The 17,683-nt window shown below is 39.5% G+C and overlaps 1 protein-coding gene across 3 annotated transcripts in view; it reads right to left on the bottom strand.

Annotated features, from left to right (window-relative positions):
* The window catches only part of pak4 (p21 protein (Cdc42/Rac)-activated kinase 4), a 33,469-nt gene that overhangs the window by 11,729 nt on the left and 4,057 nt on the right, over positions 1-17,683 (bottom strand). Inside the window, exons 1-6 of one of the 3 annotated variants that reach the window (XM_056374143.1) lie at positions 12,423-12,682; positions 3,443-3,679; positions 2,708-2,910; positions 2,292-2,499; positions 1,628-1,861; positions 732-1,190 (exon numbers count right to left, since the gene is read on the bottom strand). In XM_056374143.1, the coding sequence (XP_056230118.1) occupies positions 732-1,190; positions 1,628-1,861; positions 2,292-2,499; positions 2,708-2,910; positions 3,443-3,643 (1,305 nt within the window). In that variant the 5' untranslated portion in view covers positions 3,644-3,679; positions 12,423-12,682. Of the gene's footprint in view, positions 1-731; positions 1,191-1,627; positions 1,862-2,291; positions 2,500-2,707; positions 2,911-3,442; positions 3,680-12,422; positions 12,683-17,683 lie in introns of those variants that run through there. The other 2 variants (XM_056374144.1, XM_056374142.1) reach the window with 2 other exon arrangements.

Below are 17,683 nucleotides of genomic sequence, written 5' to 3'. Positions count from 1 at the left end.
CATAAAGTCTACTTTTATCATGCCTATAATATTGTTTAACTCAATATAAGTTTAAGCACTAAGGTCATAGTGATGATGTTGTACTATACTGCATTATATTGAGAATTGCTTCTAATATTCTGTGTCCTTATGTATGTTAGTAGAGGGGACAAAATATAGAAACACCTCTCGATATAATTGATTCAAGTACCTTTAACTATGACCTTGGTAATAAACATATAATCACCTTTCCAATGTCAACCAAAAAACGAAACGTCATAAACTTCGTAAGGGTAGAATTAAAGGCATTGAATTGTGTTAGATTGAAAACCTGATAAAGTGGCCACTTATGGTATCAACATACATTTAAGGAGGAAAATGGCTCAATGGGACAAAAGAAAATCTCTTTTCCAGTGGGAAAAACACAACTTAAGAGTTCTGATGACATAAAATCAAACACTCAAAAATTACTCAGATAGATTCATTATACTATTCAGCTGCCAGTGGTACAAATTAACTGTAACTAGAAATTAATCAATTACTTGTACTTAACAAGCCAAGGAAGAAGAAATACAAAAAAATTAAAAACTATTAACAGTACTAAAACACAGAAGTAAGTGCAGTAAAGAATCCAATTTGCTGTCTGCTGTGCAGTCCTCAAATCATCAAGTGTTGCATGTTATTACCACATTCAGTTACTGTGAATCGCTGTGTCTCTGCCAAACAGAATCAACTACATCATGAACTCTTACCTCGTTGAAGAGGAGTTCTCTGCGCTGTTGTTTCCTCAGGTCCATCTTCTTCACAGCGACCAGTTTCCCTGTGGTCTTCACTGTGGCTATACACACAATCCCAGTGGACCCCTCACCTATCTTAATGTAGTGGTCCAGGTAGGTCCGTGGATCCCCAGGATCCACCACCATCTGTAGTGCCGCTCTGAACTGCTCATGGGAAACCCTCTGGGGCTCCCTCTGTGGTGAGCGGCCCTGGGATGGAGCACCTGACCCTGGTGGCCCAGAGGGCACAGGGGGCCGTGGAGCTGGAACGTTGGGGTGAGGAGTGTGTGGATGCTGGTTGGTCTCAGGGGTCAGGCTGGGGTGGGATGTGTGATGAGGGTGTGGGTGGCTTACAGGGGGCTTGGAACTGGAGGAACCTCGGGTGGAACCACAAGAGGGGCCATTTTGAGGGGAAGATTCATGGTGTCGAATCGGCTGGAAGGAGACAGAAGAATGTCATCACAAGTTTAATAAAAAAGAAGAAACTGTTATGTCTTAATAACTTATACCATCAAAAATATTTACATATAATGAGGATGCAATATGGATTTAATCTTCTATCACAGAATATGTTGTTTTAAATTCTAATATAGTAATTTTCTCAATTTAGGGACTTTATGGATAAAATTACCAGATAAAAATCTTTGCCTGCAATGGCCTAATACACCGAGATATAAAAGGGTAGTTACTACAATATAAATGTATGGGAAAATCTTAGATTAACTGTAAAACTAAAATGGAAACACTGTTTCAACGGTTTAAATTATTACATAATTCCGTAAAGCACTTTGCACAAAGTAGTAAAAAAAAAAAAAAACTGTATTTGAACTGCATTACTCTGCCTGTCTTTCTGTTCATGCTGCTGTCCTTACCTGTCCTGTGGGGCTACGCCCGCCCTCGCTGTCTGTCCTTGGGTAGGTGTTAAATGGCCGTGTGGTCTGTTGGGCAGTCTTCATCACCCCCTCTGTTACTGGCAGGTTTGGGGTGTGGATGTTGGGCCCAGAGAGAGGCCTCTTGTCCCTGGGAGATTGAGGGCTGCCATCCCGTGTCATGTAGCTTGACTTTGGCCTGTGATCACCAGGTTGATCCCTGCGAACCACCTGCTCCTGAGAAGAGGCAGGGATGGGTCACAGATGGAGGGATTATTGTGAAGTTTGCAAAGAAAAATGGATAGAAGAATAAAGGTAAGTGGTCAACAACTACAGGGAGGATTTAATGTTATAATGTCAAATTAAAGAAAATTCAAGATACTCATACAATTAAAATGTATAAGCCCGCCCGCACTCATTTTTTAATGACTACAAAATCATTACCTGCTATTTCATTTAGAGTAAGGACATATCAATATGACTGATAAATACAAACAAGGCTAATACTTAATATAATGGTCTAGAAGACAATGACTGCAGGACAGAGAACTATGTTAATCCTATGAACAGCAATGTTAAAATAACAAATATTATAATGAATAAATATGAATAAATAGGTTGCAAGGCTGGTTTCATCTTTGACACAGGGTTCATCTTCAGTTCGTACCTGGTCCCGGTCCCTTGGCTCTCTGTCTCTGTGAGGGGGAGGGGGAGGGCCAGAGCCTGGTCTGTCCCTGTGGGCCCTGCTGGGCTCTTGGCCCCGGGGTTGCTGTTGGGGCCGACCCTGGTGTCCCTCATCCCTCTGGGGAGGACGGACAGCACGCTGACCGTGGCGGGGGTCACCGCCGCTCTGGTGTTCTGGTCTGGGTCGGTCTCTGAGAACCAAAGTGATGCATACATCAGTACAGATGCTTGTGGGGCTTGTATTGATAAAAACTCTGCTTTGCTCCTGGGTCCATCATAAAATGATGTTGCACAACAACAGGCAGAAATACATACATGATTATTAAATAATTCAAGTTATATATTTTAGATCAAAATCTGTGTCGTTACTCCACCTGGAGAAGCAGTTTAATTCCTTACCTGTCTTGGTGCGAATAGTGTCTGTGGTGAGGATCTCCATTCTCCTGCCCTCCTCCTCCTGAAGAGCTGGAGTCCCTGCGAGGTTGGATGGGAGGGCTGCCTCGTCGCAGGGAGTTGGAGCGAGTCACAGACATGGTGTCAAACTCATCCAGCAACCAGGTCAGAGAGCCGTCTGCTCCCATCTTGTTGCCACGTACAATTGTCTGAAGATTTTTTTTTGGAGGAAAAAAAAAAAACAGTTAATAATGGGCGACAGGATGGGATGTCCTAACATAACAACACTTTGTCACTATTTTAGGATTCTGTATGGATTTTTAAATGGCTTGTAAAACTGTGAATGGACTTGTTAGTTACTCTGTACTTAAAATTGAATATTCTTGAGTTTTTGTCTCTAGTCAAAGTCAATTTTTGCAGTTTTGTAAAACTTCTGTGATTCTGTGCTACGACAGCTGCAGCTAAGAGTTAATTAGCGTCACCAAGTTAAATAGTAACATGGTAAAAAAGACTCAACTTGACTGTTTTACCTAGATGTGGCTTTTGAAGACCAACGCACTGCAGTGACCATGCTGTGGTAAATCTGAAGTTGTAATTAAAATTAAAAATGCAGCTAGGTCTAGCGACCAAAATTCACAGACAAATAAACATAAAACATAACATTCCCATCAAATTTTTAAATATGCATAATTTTCCTTTGCTCACTACTTAGTTTGCTGATTTAATTTTCAAGCATCCCACCTTGCGTGGCTCTACAGTAGTGATGACAGTGACATCGATGAAGGGTTTGGGCCTTTTGGCTGTGTCTTCGATGAGCGACTGCCATTGTCGCGGCAACCCGACAAACTTCTGCTCCTGCTCGTCAAAGTCTGTGTGTACGCGATGCTCAAAGTTGGATGGAGCTGAGATCTGGATACGAGACTTCTTCTTTTTGGTGAACATGATGGTGGCTGAAGCAGCTGCAGCCTAGCATCAGACCTGCAGGGAGAAAGGAGGAAAAAGAAGAGGGTTAGCAGGGAAGACCAAAGAAAAAATGCAAATGTAAAGCTTCCAAGTGGCATATGTAAAACATACCACACAAGCATTCACAAAAGGTTGCAGACAGGTATAGACAGCAACTTCAGAAACTCTGCAAAACATTCAATTATTGGTTTTACTATCCTATCCTACATGACCACATGGGTCGTTTTCCCTACCCTCTGAAAACAGTGGCAGGCATGCCAGACCTTTGTTGTCATGGTTACAATAACAACACACAGTTAAAGTTATGAAATGGACATGGATTACAGAACAACAACATTGACTATCAGTTTTTAAGGGGGAAATGAACAGCAGTCTCCTGTATCAAGGTCCTTTGTCTTGGCATAGTAAAAACCATATAACAATTGAGTGCTTATTTGCAAAACTCACATCACAATGATAAAAATGCTTTGTGTTTTTATGCATCTGTGTGTTTCAGCAAATAAAGTACCAACTGACCAGCTTATGCCCGCCCTCTGAGCATTAATCAGCCTAGTGACATTTTACCAGCTGTGACCTTTGGCTGGAGGTCATCAACAGGCTCAACAACAATCTCACTGCTTGTCTCCCATTATTAATAACAGGAAAACTGCTCCTGCTCCAGTATTTCCTAATGGGCATAATAACACAGCCGCCCTGGTGTGGGATAACAATCCATGCAAGAACTCCTTCAAAGCAACAGACTAAACATCAGAGTAGCATCTTGAATGAGACATTTCATCATCATCACTAGCTGCTTTTCTCACTGTCTCAACCACACTGTGGATATCATAGTTCAGGTGTCACTCTGTGCTGTATAATACTACTATATCAAGTGTATACTGCCCATGTACACAACAGACAAACTGCAGTTCAGTCTGCTGTTGACAGTTCACTTTCTGCTACATAGAACAGATGGATACACTCTTCTGTACATGGCTTTATTTAAAAATAATTCTGATGTGAAAGTGGGAGGATGTGTCTGAGAACTTTTCCCAGGCTTGTTATCTACATGTAAGGCCTGGTGACATTTTCCTTTGAGGACAAGGTGATATTTAATGGGTTCAACAGAGCTTGGATTCCAAGTTGTGGTGCTGTTGGTCCCAACCAAAACAATACCATTATTAATATTTTTGCTCCTTCATATACTGAATGTCAACCAGACACATGGAATACCACAGTCCAATACAACACAACCACAAGGTAGAGCCTAAAAACACCTCGTTTGTATGGGCCTTTTTTCACAGATGACATGTCACAGTAAGAAAAGCATGTGGAAATAAGAGAGTTAATCATGGCTGAATACCACTCAGCTTATTTGGTTTAAGGGTCCCAGTACAGTGCATGCTAGCTTGCTGTCACACTGTCATGTCTTACTGGGATGGAGCCATCATTAACGTCATTAGTTACACCTGTACTTCTCCTACTACAACAAGTGGTTAAAATGTTTGCTGTGAAAAAGTCGACAAAAAAAGTAGAAATTTTAAGTTTTACAAATTCTGTATTTCACACAAAACTGTTAGTCTCCCTCTCAACCTTGAAGTCAGTGGGTAACAAAGGAGACACTCCCAGTAGTCAAACAGAGACTTGCTGTTGGTCAGTGTGTTATAAGCAGAACCAGACCCTGCTGTGCACCTGAGGAGAGAGGGTGCGTCGAGTGAGGTGGTGGAGTTGGCCTGCTAAATTCTGCTACAGTCATCTCTTCTTGTTTTTCTACAAAATACAGTGTCAACAACAACTCAGCCCCTCAACTCTTGAAAAGAATTGATTAAAAACAAGGTAATGAAACAAATGCAGGGATGTGGGTACCAGAAAGGGACAGGAGGATGATGAGTGGGTGAGCTGAGTGAGAGGGCGATTTGGGTGGGTCATAAGTTAGAGGGCATGAGTCATGCTGCCAAGCTTGCTGTCTGCGGTGTTAATAGAGCCTTTCACAGCAGGAGTGTTTCAAGTCGAGCAGGACCCGCCCAGGAACACACTGAGAAAAGTGAGTTTAGCTGCCAAAAATGCAGCCTCAATAGCACCAACACAGAACTTCAACACAATCTAAACAGCACAAAGAAGTCAGGATAAATTACCAATATGGACATTTATCGTATGTGTACACAGATATACAGACTACTTTGATTGTTATTGCAAGGTGCAAAGCCAGCAAGACAGTGTAAGACATAAATCGGTACACAGTATCATACAGCCCAATCCAATTACAATTTTTTTTGCATTTATGCAGTCATGTTGCAGTTGCAGAGGAGCTACACAAAGTGCCCAAACCTTATTTGCACAAATCAGAGTGGTTACGATGGAAGAAAACAGCACAACTCATACCTTAGACATGGTGTATATATCACATACCTATAAGCTTTACTTATACATTTCTCTACTTTAAAATGTAATTTTTTTGTCATTTGAGGACACTACAGAATCTCACTACAGTGGAGGGATCTCTGCCTGTATGTCTCTCCGTCTTTCAGGACAGATCTTATGTTATAATGTGTTGTGCATTGGACGTTTCACAGCTTTCATGGTGTAGCGTTGTATTTTTGTGCTTGTAACTTGCAAACCAAGTTATTAGGACGCAAGAATCTGAGGGCACAGTATACAAATCTGAGTGCACGACCTACAAATTGTGTGCACAGATTTCTAAACCCAGAACCTACACATTTATACATGGATCTTTTTCCCCCACTGGCCCCAAAGGGCTCCGTACCTCTGTACAGTGTGTTTCTGTAATGGGTAATTTTGCACATCCAGACTTGACCAATGCAGGGCAAGCAATCAGCCCCTACTGACAGGCACATTTTTAAAAATGACACAATACCCCCATAATTTTACCAAATGTTGTGATCACTGTCATCCTCAAATGTTTGGTGAATAAAACAAACTATCAGCACTTGTCAGCGCAGACATGTTTAAAATACATCAAATCAAATGTTTATCTATTAATATTATGCCTCTATAAAAGGCCAAGCTACAGTAACAGTGTATTAGGTCCACATTAAGATACATCTTCAGTTATTTCTCTGAAAAAAAACAGGGTCCGACTCCACCCAGCTACCAGGCCTGAGTTTTATTGCCATTAGCAAAACTTTTTCATAACAGCAAAGTTACAACACTAGTGACAAATGCCTCATTCAAGTCATAATGAGTCTGGCGACAACAGGGAAGAAGCACATAAATCACTTCAGGCTTATCATTAGTGCTCAACTGAGACAGCAATTCAGTCCATCGATGCATCTGAACTCTGGAACACGGATAGTAACTGCTGTTACTAGGATGAAATTAATCATGACTGGAGGAGGTGGCTGGCGGTATTATCATCTTACATAAATATACAATATACACATGCACCCTATAATTACTATTGGCAAGATGGGAACAGTTGTGGCTGTAAGTTAATGGCTTAAGTCATAATATCTTATTGAAAGCATAAGGAGCCTCAACAGACCCTAAATCAGTACGAAAAATTGTCATGTGGGGATTGAGAATGACACTGAGCGTCTCATACTCACAGACAGTGGTCTGGCTGTGAATCATGGAGTATTTTGGCTTTCAAATCCTGAGCTTTTAGCTGCAGCTAAAGATATCTGAAACTCTGAGTTAAAAGAATGTGGGTGAAAAACAAGATTTTACTTTCACTGGCAAGAGCCAAGAAACAATGAGGCTTAAGTGTAATGAAGGCCAAGTGACAGACAGCAAACAGATTATAGAGCTCTGACCACAAAGACCCCATTTAATTTGAGAGAGAACTTTATTTACTGGGTGGCAAGCACCTGACTGAATGTTTATAGTATCAATAAATTATACTGTGTGTGTGTGTGTGTAAATGGAGGGCTTTACAAGACAAAATGCATCTGGATGTGCAGTTAGATGTAGCTCACCCAATCGAAGATAAAATCACATGCAGTGTGAGGGAATAATAACAACAGCGATGTGAAGAAAATGAAACCAGCAGGGTACAAGTTTGTGATACTATCCATTCAGCCTAACATGCTATTAAAATACGAGAATGATACAGAGTAGAGAGTAGATTACTAAAGTAATGCTCATTATTTGTGCCTGAAGATTATTACTACTTAAAATATATAAATACCAAATTTATAAAAAATTAAAAGATGTGTCAAATATAGACATGATAAAAATAGAATAATTACTGTAAGAACAACAACAATTATCATCTTCTTCATGATTTACTTTCCCAAATCACAGCAGCTTTAGATTGACATTCAAAGTTGAACAGGTGTTAAAGATAAGGTGAGTGATTAACAGCTGCAGCAGGTGTACAGTCACCCACCCCCAACCCAGACAGCCCTTGTGCTCAGCTGCCCATACTCCCCTGTATATTCAATTCCATCATAAAACAGAAAATGCTGTGTGACACAGGAGAATGGGAGCAACAGGTGTCTGCCGTTCATGACCATTAGATTTGTTTTATTTAATGTTTCTATGAAATGCTGACTGACTCAGTGAATTAAATGGAAACATATAAATGGAATTAACTGTGGCTCAGACAGCAAACACACAAACCATGTACTCACTCAGAGATGCAGAGACCTATAATCATTCTCAGGGTTGATTATAGGTTTCTGCATGTCCAGTTTCTGAGTTTTAAGACCTGTTAAGATCTTTTACATGCCAGTTCAGACAGAAATTTCCAGAAATATAACCTACAAATGAAGCTGAGTTGTGATGATGCAACCAGTTTGATCTCAAGTAAAGTAGTCTACTGGGAACAATCTACTTCTTTAAAGAATAAAAGGCATCAGTAAACCATTCTGTAGTCTTTTTACACTGTGAATTTAAATTAATTTAATACTTTTGAGTAGTTCTGGGTGATATGACTTCAAATCAATATCAAGATTATTTCAAACCTTTACCTCGATTATGACTGATGAACAATTACTTTGGCGCTTCTCTGTCTCTCTCTTTCTTTGAGCCATGCACTCTTCATTTTCAGTAATGTGATTGTGCTCCACTTGGTGGTGTTACCTTTGCTTGCGATCCATGTTACCTTTACTGCTGTCATAGTCATGACTGTTAAGATCAAACCAGAGGGCGAGGAAGGTGTCTGTGTCAACGTTTCCAAAAGTCTGGGTTTCTGTCTGTCCAGATCAGCGCAGCAATCCAAGGGTTTTCATACTAAAACGGGGCCAGCAGTGTTTCCTTAAGTCTCTGTTTTAGAGCCTCAAAAACCTGGAGTAGTGTGGACACCAGGCATAAGTGTTTTTTTTAACACTAAACATATCAGTGGGGACATAGCCTGAGGCTCAGTAGTAAGACTAGTAACATGTCAGCCATATCGCCAGCTTGGCTTTGAGTGACTGAGACCAACGTTAGTTAGACAGGGCAGAGTCACGTAACTGAACACAAGGTAGTATTTTTTTTAGGGGACAGTTCATGAACGCACACATTGGGGAAAGTATTAACCAAATAAACTGACATGAGCAAGATTAAGTCAGTGATAGGTTGGTATTGGTTTTGATACAAATGGGATTTGGTCACATAGAGAAAAATCTTTTTGAGCGTTTGACCTGTGGCTAAAACAGTAGAAGACCTACACTGCTGCACCCTGCCACCCACTCAAACAGTGTTAATACTCTCACACACAGAGTAAACAAAAAGCTATAAAAGAGCCCCTCCTCTCATAGACCAAAACAAGCAGATCCCTCCTTGAACACAACAATCACTATAGTTATAACTTCCCTGTTTTCCCCTCCCATCACTCTCTCATCATCATCACCCCCCCACCCCTCATTGTATCTTTTCTCTGTCTCCCTCTACCCCCACCGTTCCCCTCAAGCTCTCTTTCTGCTCTTCTTCTCCCTCCTCTCTCCTAAACTCAACCTCTCTCTCACACAGTCTCTCTCCTTGCATTGCTCCACTGCTGCTCACATATGCCTGGCTGAACAGTGAGAAAGCCTGTCTGGCCAGTGGGCCAGAGCCAGGCTGATGAGCTCTGGATGAAGCTGCTGTCCTCTGGCCTGATTCAAGTGTTGTACATGGGTGGTCCGCACTCAGAAAGACACCATCAGTCACAACACTGTTTAGCTGCAATGACACAGTTGGGTATGAAACAGTGGTGAATGGGGAAAAGATCCAAATTTACAAGGGCTGTGAATTTATCAGGCAACATGCTTTTTGATTCTGCTTGTTAATCCCAGAAAGCAATTCTAAACCGTTCCATCATATTAGCTCCACCTCATCATAAAGTTGGGAATGAGACCATTACTTTGAAAACATGTGACCAGCATCAGCCACGACATCAAGAGCATGCAGCACACATTTTCTCCATCCACACTAATGATTTTCTGTCTGTGGCTCCATTGAGACATACCTTACATAACTATCTTCCTTTCGTTGGTTGAGAGGGCCGACGTAACTTCACGCTTCAAAAAGCCAAAATATTATTATCTTTTACGTGATGGCTTGGAGGATTTTACCTTATTACACCAACTTATAACAAGGCAAATAAACCATGTAATTACTTGTTAGCTTGTAGTTGATTGATGACATATCAGCAAAAACCAAGTCTGTCAAGACCAGCCAGTGTAGTGCTTGTAGAGCAAATCATCCCATCCATGTAAAAGCACATATTTTCAGAATACCTCTATTACAACTTTTGATGTCTCAAACCACAACACTGACTGAATACTGACTCTTAACCTCATTATTCTGAACACTTTTAGGCAAAAAACCCTTACCAGTGTTTGTCAGAACTGAAATTTCTCACGCTTAATTAATATAGAGTAAATTTTACCTAAGTAGTCTCTGGAGGTGGAGTTCACTAAAGCTAAGAAACAAGTGCACAGGTATTAGCTCTTCAATGACACACACATTTAAAAAGTGAGATGCCAAAAAACAGACAGTGGTATTCAGGTTACCATTGTTGTTGTGGTAGAGGACAGCACGTCTCTACCAGTGGTTCCCAGACTTATGAAGTACTATGCAAACATACTGAACACTGTGCGACCTTGGAGCTACTGACTGACCTAATGAACATCAGCCTGTTCATAACACTGTATGTGTGGCACTCTAAGCCTCTATATTACACAGTGATCCTGCTGTCTACTATTAAAGTAAATGAGGCAGTTAAGATGCAGAACTAGTTGTTACACTTAAGTTCCCATGACATGAAACATCGACCAGCCAATAGTCAGCTGATGTTGACGTTATAAGATCTCACATGCAACAACAGATTTCAGTCAAGATTTCAAGATACACACAGAAGAACATCAAGATCGGGTCAAACAGAACAGCACACCTATGGATTATACTTCTGGTCATCCAGAGTCCTGCCTTACACAGCTTGCCAACAAAGGAGCCCATGTTACAGCCACACTTCAGTGTTATAACCTGGTCTTTTAATGATATCACTCTTTCATGTTAGACATCAGGGTAGGACTGCATATCAAAGGCTCATCTCATGAACGAAGATGTGAAATGCTAAAAATGTTTGATGTTTACATTTTGAAGGAGTGATTACGATCTGCACACATTAGCCCATAGTATATTCTGGAATGATAATAATCACTTAGGACCAGCCAGAAATCAAGACACTCATGGCAACCGATATGGGCGAGGAAGTCTGCCAAATATCAATAACAGTTAACTTATTGTGTAATACCCATAACTGCAACTTACTGAGATTTATATTTGATAGCATTTTACTGAATCCCATCTATCCCTTATCAGATTCATTCAGATTTATGTTTCAACACCTAACACCTAAGTTTTTCATAAATTCATTATGAGAACTAGATCTCAGAGATAGAAATTTTCAACAAACTAAAAATGTAAGTTTTGCAAGAGAATTTACGTATTTGCTTTATAGCAAAATATCCACCTGAGTGTTTTGTACATTACTCAATGGAAAAAGACTGATTTGTGACAATTTACTGAATCCTCATATTTTACTGTCTTGATATTGGATCCAATACCAACTATCTTAGAAATACCTACACCATATTCTTCCAAGCTTCAATTGAACAACCTTAAAAAAAAAAAAAATCAGAGAAAGTATTGAGCACTGGCAGCACCATCCTCTCTATGCTTATCTCAGACTTTCAGAAGTCATTTTGTTAAATAAGTACAATAATAAGATCCATGAAACAGACTTCCTGGACATAAGAGCACAAGTACCCAACTTCCTAACTCAGTTTAAACACAAGGACACAGGGTAAGAGCAAATCACTACCAAAACCTGTTCTCCCATTCATCTACATGTGTCACCAACACTTGTGCAAAGAGAGACAGATGACCCGGATAGCTCAGGCCAACAGCTGTCTTGACAGTCACACATATGAGCAGTCAGTGAGACGTTTGAATGGCAATAAAGAGGGAGAGGAGGGAGGCGAGCTGAAAGAGACACTCATAGTCAGTTCCCAGCACTCCAGCAGGGCTGTCTGTGTCGCTCTCTCGCTGCTCGGTTGCTTGCTACCCCCTTCACACAAGGCAAACAATAACGTTATTATGTTTTTTCTGACTCACGGTTAATCCGTGCTGTGAGATTTCAACAACAGAGTTTTGTTTTGTGGCCCAGATTAACTTTAAGGCGAGTAGAGTAGAGTCGAGTCGAGTGGAGCCGGTACCATGCAGCGGCAGAGGGCTCTTTCGCTGTCCCAGCACCGCAGCACAGACCGCCAGAAGTTTTAACTTACACCTTTAACTTAACAAACGACAACACAGGGAGTTACGTATAAGCGATCTAAGTGTGGTTAAAACTTACTTCACTCACTTTTAGTCCCAGGTACTCTTTTAGCCAGCAGCAACACACTATCCACCTGATCTCATGTCGGAAACGCAGCTGAGGACAAGGAAAAAAAAACAGACTCCCTGCAGCAACAAAGTTGTTTCCGCGAAGAAATGAAACTTGTTTAAACCGTCAAAAGCGTCGTTACGTCTTCTTAAAAAAACTGAAACGACGACGGTTACAGATAACGTTAGTACAAACACAAAATATACAGAACAACACGAAGCGTTGCAGCACTGGGCTGTAAATACAAAGTGTGTCGCATTCCTATGGTTTCAGCAAAACGCGGCCCAGTATCATGACGTCACCGGGTGAGAGAGGGAGAGAGAAAGAGTGAGCGAGAGGGAGAGTGAGCGAGAGAGAGAGAGAGAGAAAGGGGGGGAGAGAGAGGGAGAGAGAGAGAGAGAAAGAGTGAGCGAGTGAGAGGGAGGGGAAGAGAGAGAGGTTAGCAAGGGTCTTTTAGCATTATGTCCCGTGAGAAGTTATGAATAAATATAACCAGGTTATCAAAAGAGCCCAAAACCATTCCCTCACTCTTACTGTCTATCCCATATCACACATTATGTACCTGCCTTTACATGTGTGTATTGTTACCTATCAGGTGATGTGGCTTTGACTATTGCAATTCATTTTCCTGGGTTGATTTTAGGGATACAACTATTTTCATTATCAATTAATCTATTGAATCTGATTAATTTCATGATTAATTGTTAAAATGTCTATAAAATGTTACAAAATAGTGAAATATGACCCAAACGCAATTTTATGATTTTTCTTTTCAGATGTTTTCTTTCGTTCAATGGTTCAAAACCTGAACATATTCACTTTACAATAATCTGGGTCTCTGCACTATTAGCCAAATAAGGCTATATTTAAGAGTTTTTAAGACTACTTTAATACCATAGTCAAAGAAAACTGGTAGGGATACCAAGGCCAGAATTATTTATCAAGTTGTCTGATTTATTGACATTCACAACACATTTTGTCAATACTTGCCACCCATTGGATAATTCCTACTAATGTCAAATAACATGATCCAGATGAATGGCAGAAAAATGATGGATGGATTAACATATTTAAAAAATGTTTTTGCCAAAATTGACACTTGCCGATTATGAGTAAATGAGCTGTATAGATATGCTATATATAGAGTCTATTTTTGCAACTTATTTGTTACATCTTGAGTGAGTAATTTAGGCTAATGACAATTAACTCTTCAAGTGCATTGTTTGCTTCTGTCACATGACAATATGACTCACTTTGGCAAAACAAGCTCTAACAGTATGGTTCAAATTATTGCTGTTTTTACCAATGTGATCAAGGCAGGTTGTTGTGAAATAGCATGTCTGCTTGCCAATATTAACAGATTCATCACCAAAGTCACAAAGATAGTCGATCAAGGGAAAATGACAAAACACATCATCATAAAAATCAGAAAACTGACCAAGGAATCGTGTCAGCATTGTTGTTTTAATCACATACTTTAATGCTACTTTCTGGGAAAAATTAATTGATTTTTGACTGTGTGTCCCACTTTGTTTATCATGGTGCTGGAAGTGTTGCCAATCTTAACAGTACTTTCATGGTTTTAACACATCAAATTGAACCAGAGGAACAAACAGCTATTTCAGAGGGATACTTCACTGAGAATTACTGTAGTGAACACAAATTGACTGGAACTGAAAATTATTACACAGACCTATTCTTCTGCATTTTTTTTTTTTACTGGGAGTGGATTCCACAATAAAACAAAATTTATATGATACATACTAACAACTGACAAAAATTACAAACATTACAAAAGTAATTTCTGTCTAATGAAAGAGGACTGGTAACTAAATGAATAAACCTGTTGCTTTAAAATTTTATAATCCTCCATATTCCACTTTAATCATAAAACTTAACATCAAAACACATCTGATCAGTTAATAATAAGAGTTCCTTATCAAAGCCAGCCAAAGTGAGTACTGTAAAATTTGTCTATTTGTTTAATAATCTATTATCTACTCCCTAAGAGACTACAAGGTGTTAGCTTCACTAAGGAAAAGGCTCGATGACATTCCTTTGAGAGTAAAAATACAGCAGGAACAGATCCACTCAATGTATCAGAGCCAGAAACACACAAACCTGCCAATCCCAAGCTTGAGTTCAAACAAAGCATGCAGTGTTGCAGCCAATAAGGGCTGACTTCCAGAGGCAGGTTGTGGAATGTGGAAAGGTCAATGATAAAGACAGCAGAGAGGGCAGTACATAGAGCACACACAAGCTAACTTTCAGCACATACACACACAGGGATCACCAGCTAGTTTGACTGTACACAGGACCTTTAGAGCTTTGCTTGCCTTCTGCTTACAGACTGATACACAAAAATATTTTGGTCAAGTTCACTATAAATAAGTTGATGAGCTACCTACAAGTTCAAAGATGAATGGGATGTTATAATTCACCTCAAAAAACAATTGAAAAGAGAGAGATGAAGGGCACAAAGCAATGCATACGCAAAGATATTATCTTCTGCTCTATAATGAGTTTGAGAACAGCTACTGGTGCAAGATGAAAAAAAAAAAAAAAAAAAAAACACACATTGAAGCTTAAAACACACCACCACCGAACAGCACACGTCAAAACAGCCGTCTTGATTATTTTCTATGTACAACCTCCACACCGGTGGCAGCTGGGTGCACATCAATGCACCGCCCCTGCATATGTCCTATTTCCAGCCACACCACCCCTGAAAAATTGCCTTTTTTTCTTGAGAAAAGGCTGTTTTGTACTTCCCAGCTCCCAATGGAGATCGACCGCTCTCTCTCCTCACCTCTTGCTGTCTCTTGTGTGTATAATGGATGAGGAGAGACTACTGGTGGACTTTGAACAGTATAAAGATCTATACAAGGGTTAATATAATATAGGTTAATATAGGTTAATATCTGCACATTGTCCTGGACCTGGTCCTGTTGGTGAGCTGCAGCTTAAAAATGGTTTTGAGACAACCAAGACAAAGTATCCAAAATTGAGCCTGATAGTCTATATGTCAAATCACTGTATCACATAGTAACAATTTCATCAAATAAATCAGAGACAAAAAACGCAACTCTGGACCAATTTTGTATTTAAAATAAAAACTAAAATAGTTCGAAGCCTATCGCAGTAAAAGTCTGCATAAAAGACATGACTTTCAGTGGGCTCCTAATGTCTGAGACCACTTTCCCATTCACTTGAGTGGCAGGACAAGATTAGTGGGTGACCCCTGCACTAATTTTGATGGAAGGGAATACAGTGATGTTAAAAGAGTAAAGTGGTAGGGCAAAGAGCTACAGGCTATTATTATTATTATGAGGTATGGCAAAGCTTCAACCTCTCCTTGCTGCCCACTCACCACACTGAGGCCTAGGCATCATGTTGAGACAGGAAAAATCCTGAATGTTTTCATGTGTTCTTAAGTCCATACATCCAAGGTTTTTAAATTAATACCAGCAGATAAGATCTGTACAATCTGATCTCAAACTCAGACTCCAGTTGACAGTAAGGTGACACATTACTTTGTACTCAACTACTCTCACCATTACATGTTGGTTTCATAAATATAAGTTACCATTGTTATGTTCAGTATCCAAAAACACTGTAGAAACATGATTCAATGTAGCACCAGCCACCAGCTGTAGCACCAACATGGTGATGGCATGTTGTCGAAAACAGAGAAAATGAGGTGATGTTGTTGTGAAGAAGTCAAACATCACATCAATCTCCCCTGTCATTAGTGAGGCCAGTCATCACGCCATCATGTGGTCTGAGATTCACTGTCTCCAACAACTTCTTGTAAATGTTACTCAGGCTGATTGATAAACACTATTCTCCTTCTTCAACAGCTACTGCTGTGGTGTCCATGAGCAAGTGAAGGCTTGTGACTACAACTATTCAAAATCTGGACATTTTCATGCCAAAAAACATTTGAACTAGACTAGATTAAGGAAAACTACAACTTTCTCTAAAAATAAATAAGCATTTTTTTTTATGTTTCATTAATCTTAAAGATTGTTTAACAGCACTTAAAGGGATAAATGATGGTGGATACTGATTCAATTTTGAGCTCCTTAGAATAAAAACCTGAATTTATTTACATACAGAGCACTTCAATAACAGTCCTGCTTGTGTCATCCAGAATCTTTGAGTGTTATGAGAATGCAAAACAAAAACAAAAACAAACAAAAAAGCAGCTGTTTTTCTCTTGTTTCACCTACCCCTATAACATACCACCATTCTCTAGCATTCCAACACCAGTACAACTAAGGTGAAATGTAGCCACCATCCAGAACTCTCTTTGTATTGTGTGTGTTTGTGAAAGCTCCATATCACCAGGGAGGTGCAGGCCCAAGCTTGATTTTTCAGCTGAAAATTAAAACAACTGTACATGCAAACACAAGAACACTGAGTTTAGCCTGAGCAAACACTGTACTTCTATACAAGGCCCCACTGGTGGGTAAAACAATTACCAGCAGTGGAAGCAATTTAGCACTGTGACAATTATTTTCATTATTGATTAATCTGCTTCTGCTGCTTCTTGATTAATCAATTAATCATTTGGTCTATAAATCAAAATATATCCAATTTACATTTGAGAAACTACAAATAGAGAAAGTTAAAAATTAAATGAACAATCTATTATCAAAATAGTTTATTTTCTGTCAACTGATAAATGGACTAATCGATTCAGCTCTAAACTAAATATCAGGTTTTGTCAAGTCATTTTCAAGTCATTGTCAGAACAAGAGATAAAAAATGTCTCCATTAAATACTAATGATTTAGCACATTAACATGTGGGTTTAAAAAAAATACAGAAATATTCGAAATTCTGTTGAGGCTCAATGATTTATATTAAAGCAAGAGATAAACTGACCCATAGCTTGAATAAAATAATTGGTGAGATCTTTGTCAGAATTTAAGTATGATGACAGAAACAACAAAGAGGAATAGTTTGCTTTAAGATTTCTTTAACCAAAATGCTTGAGCAAGAGATGTAAAAAAAAACGAAACAAAATTTTTTGACAAAATGTGGCTTTAATAACAGCTAAGCCAACCAAATTCTTCTGATTTTTTTCAGAATATTTTTAACTCTCTATACAGTTTACACAATGCTGGCCTAAAACCCTAACTTGGTGGTTGAAATTCTCAAAAATAGACCTGTTATTGTTAAGATATTGAATATTTTTTTTATTCATACGGTGTTCTTGCCTCTGTT

The sequence above is a fragment of the Seriola aureovittata genome, chromosome 4 (genome assembly GCF_021018895.1).
Source record: "Seriola aureovittata isolate HTS-2021-v1 ecotype China chromosome 4, ASM2101889v1, whole genome shotgun sequence".
Taxonomy (NCBI): domain Eukaryota; kingdom Metazoa; phylum Chordata; class Actinopteri; order Carangiformes; family Carangidae; genus Seriola; species Seriola aureovittata.
The sequence above is the reverse complement of the archived record's forward strand: the minus strand, read 5'-3'. Positions and strand labels throughout refer to the sequence as shown.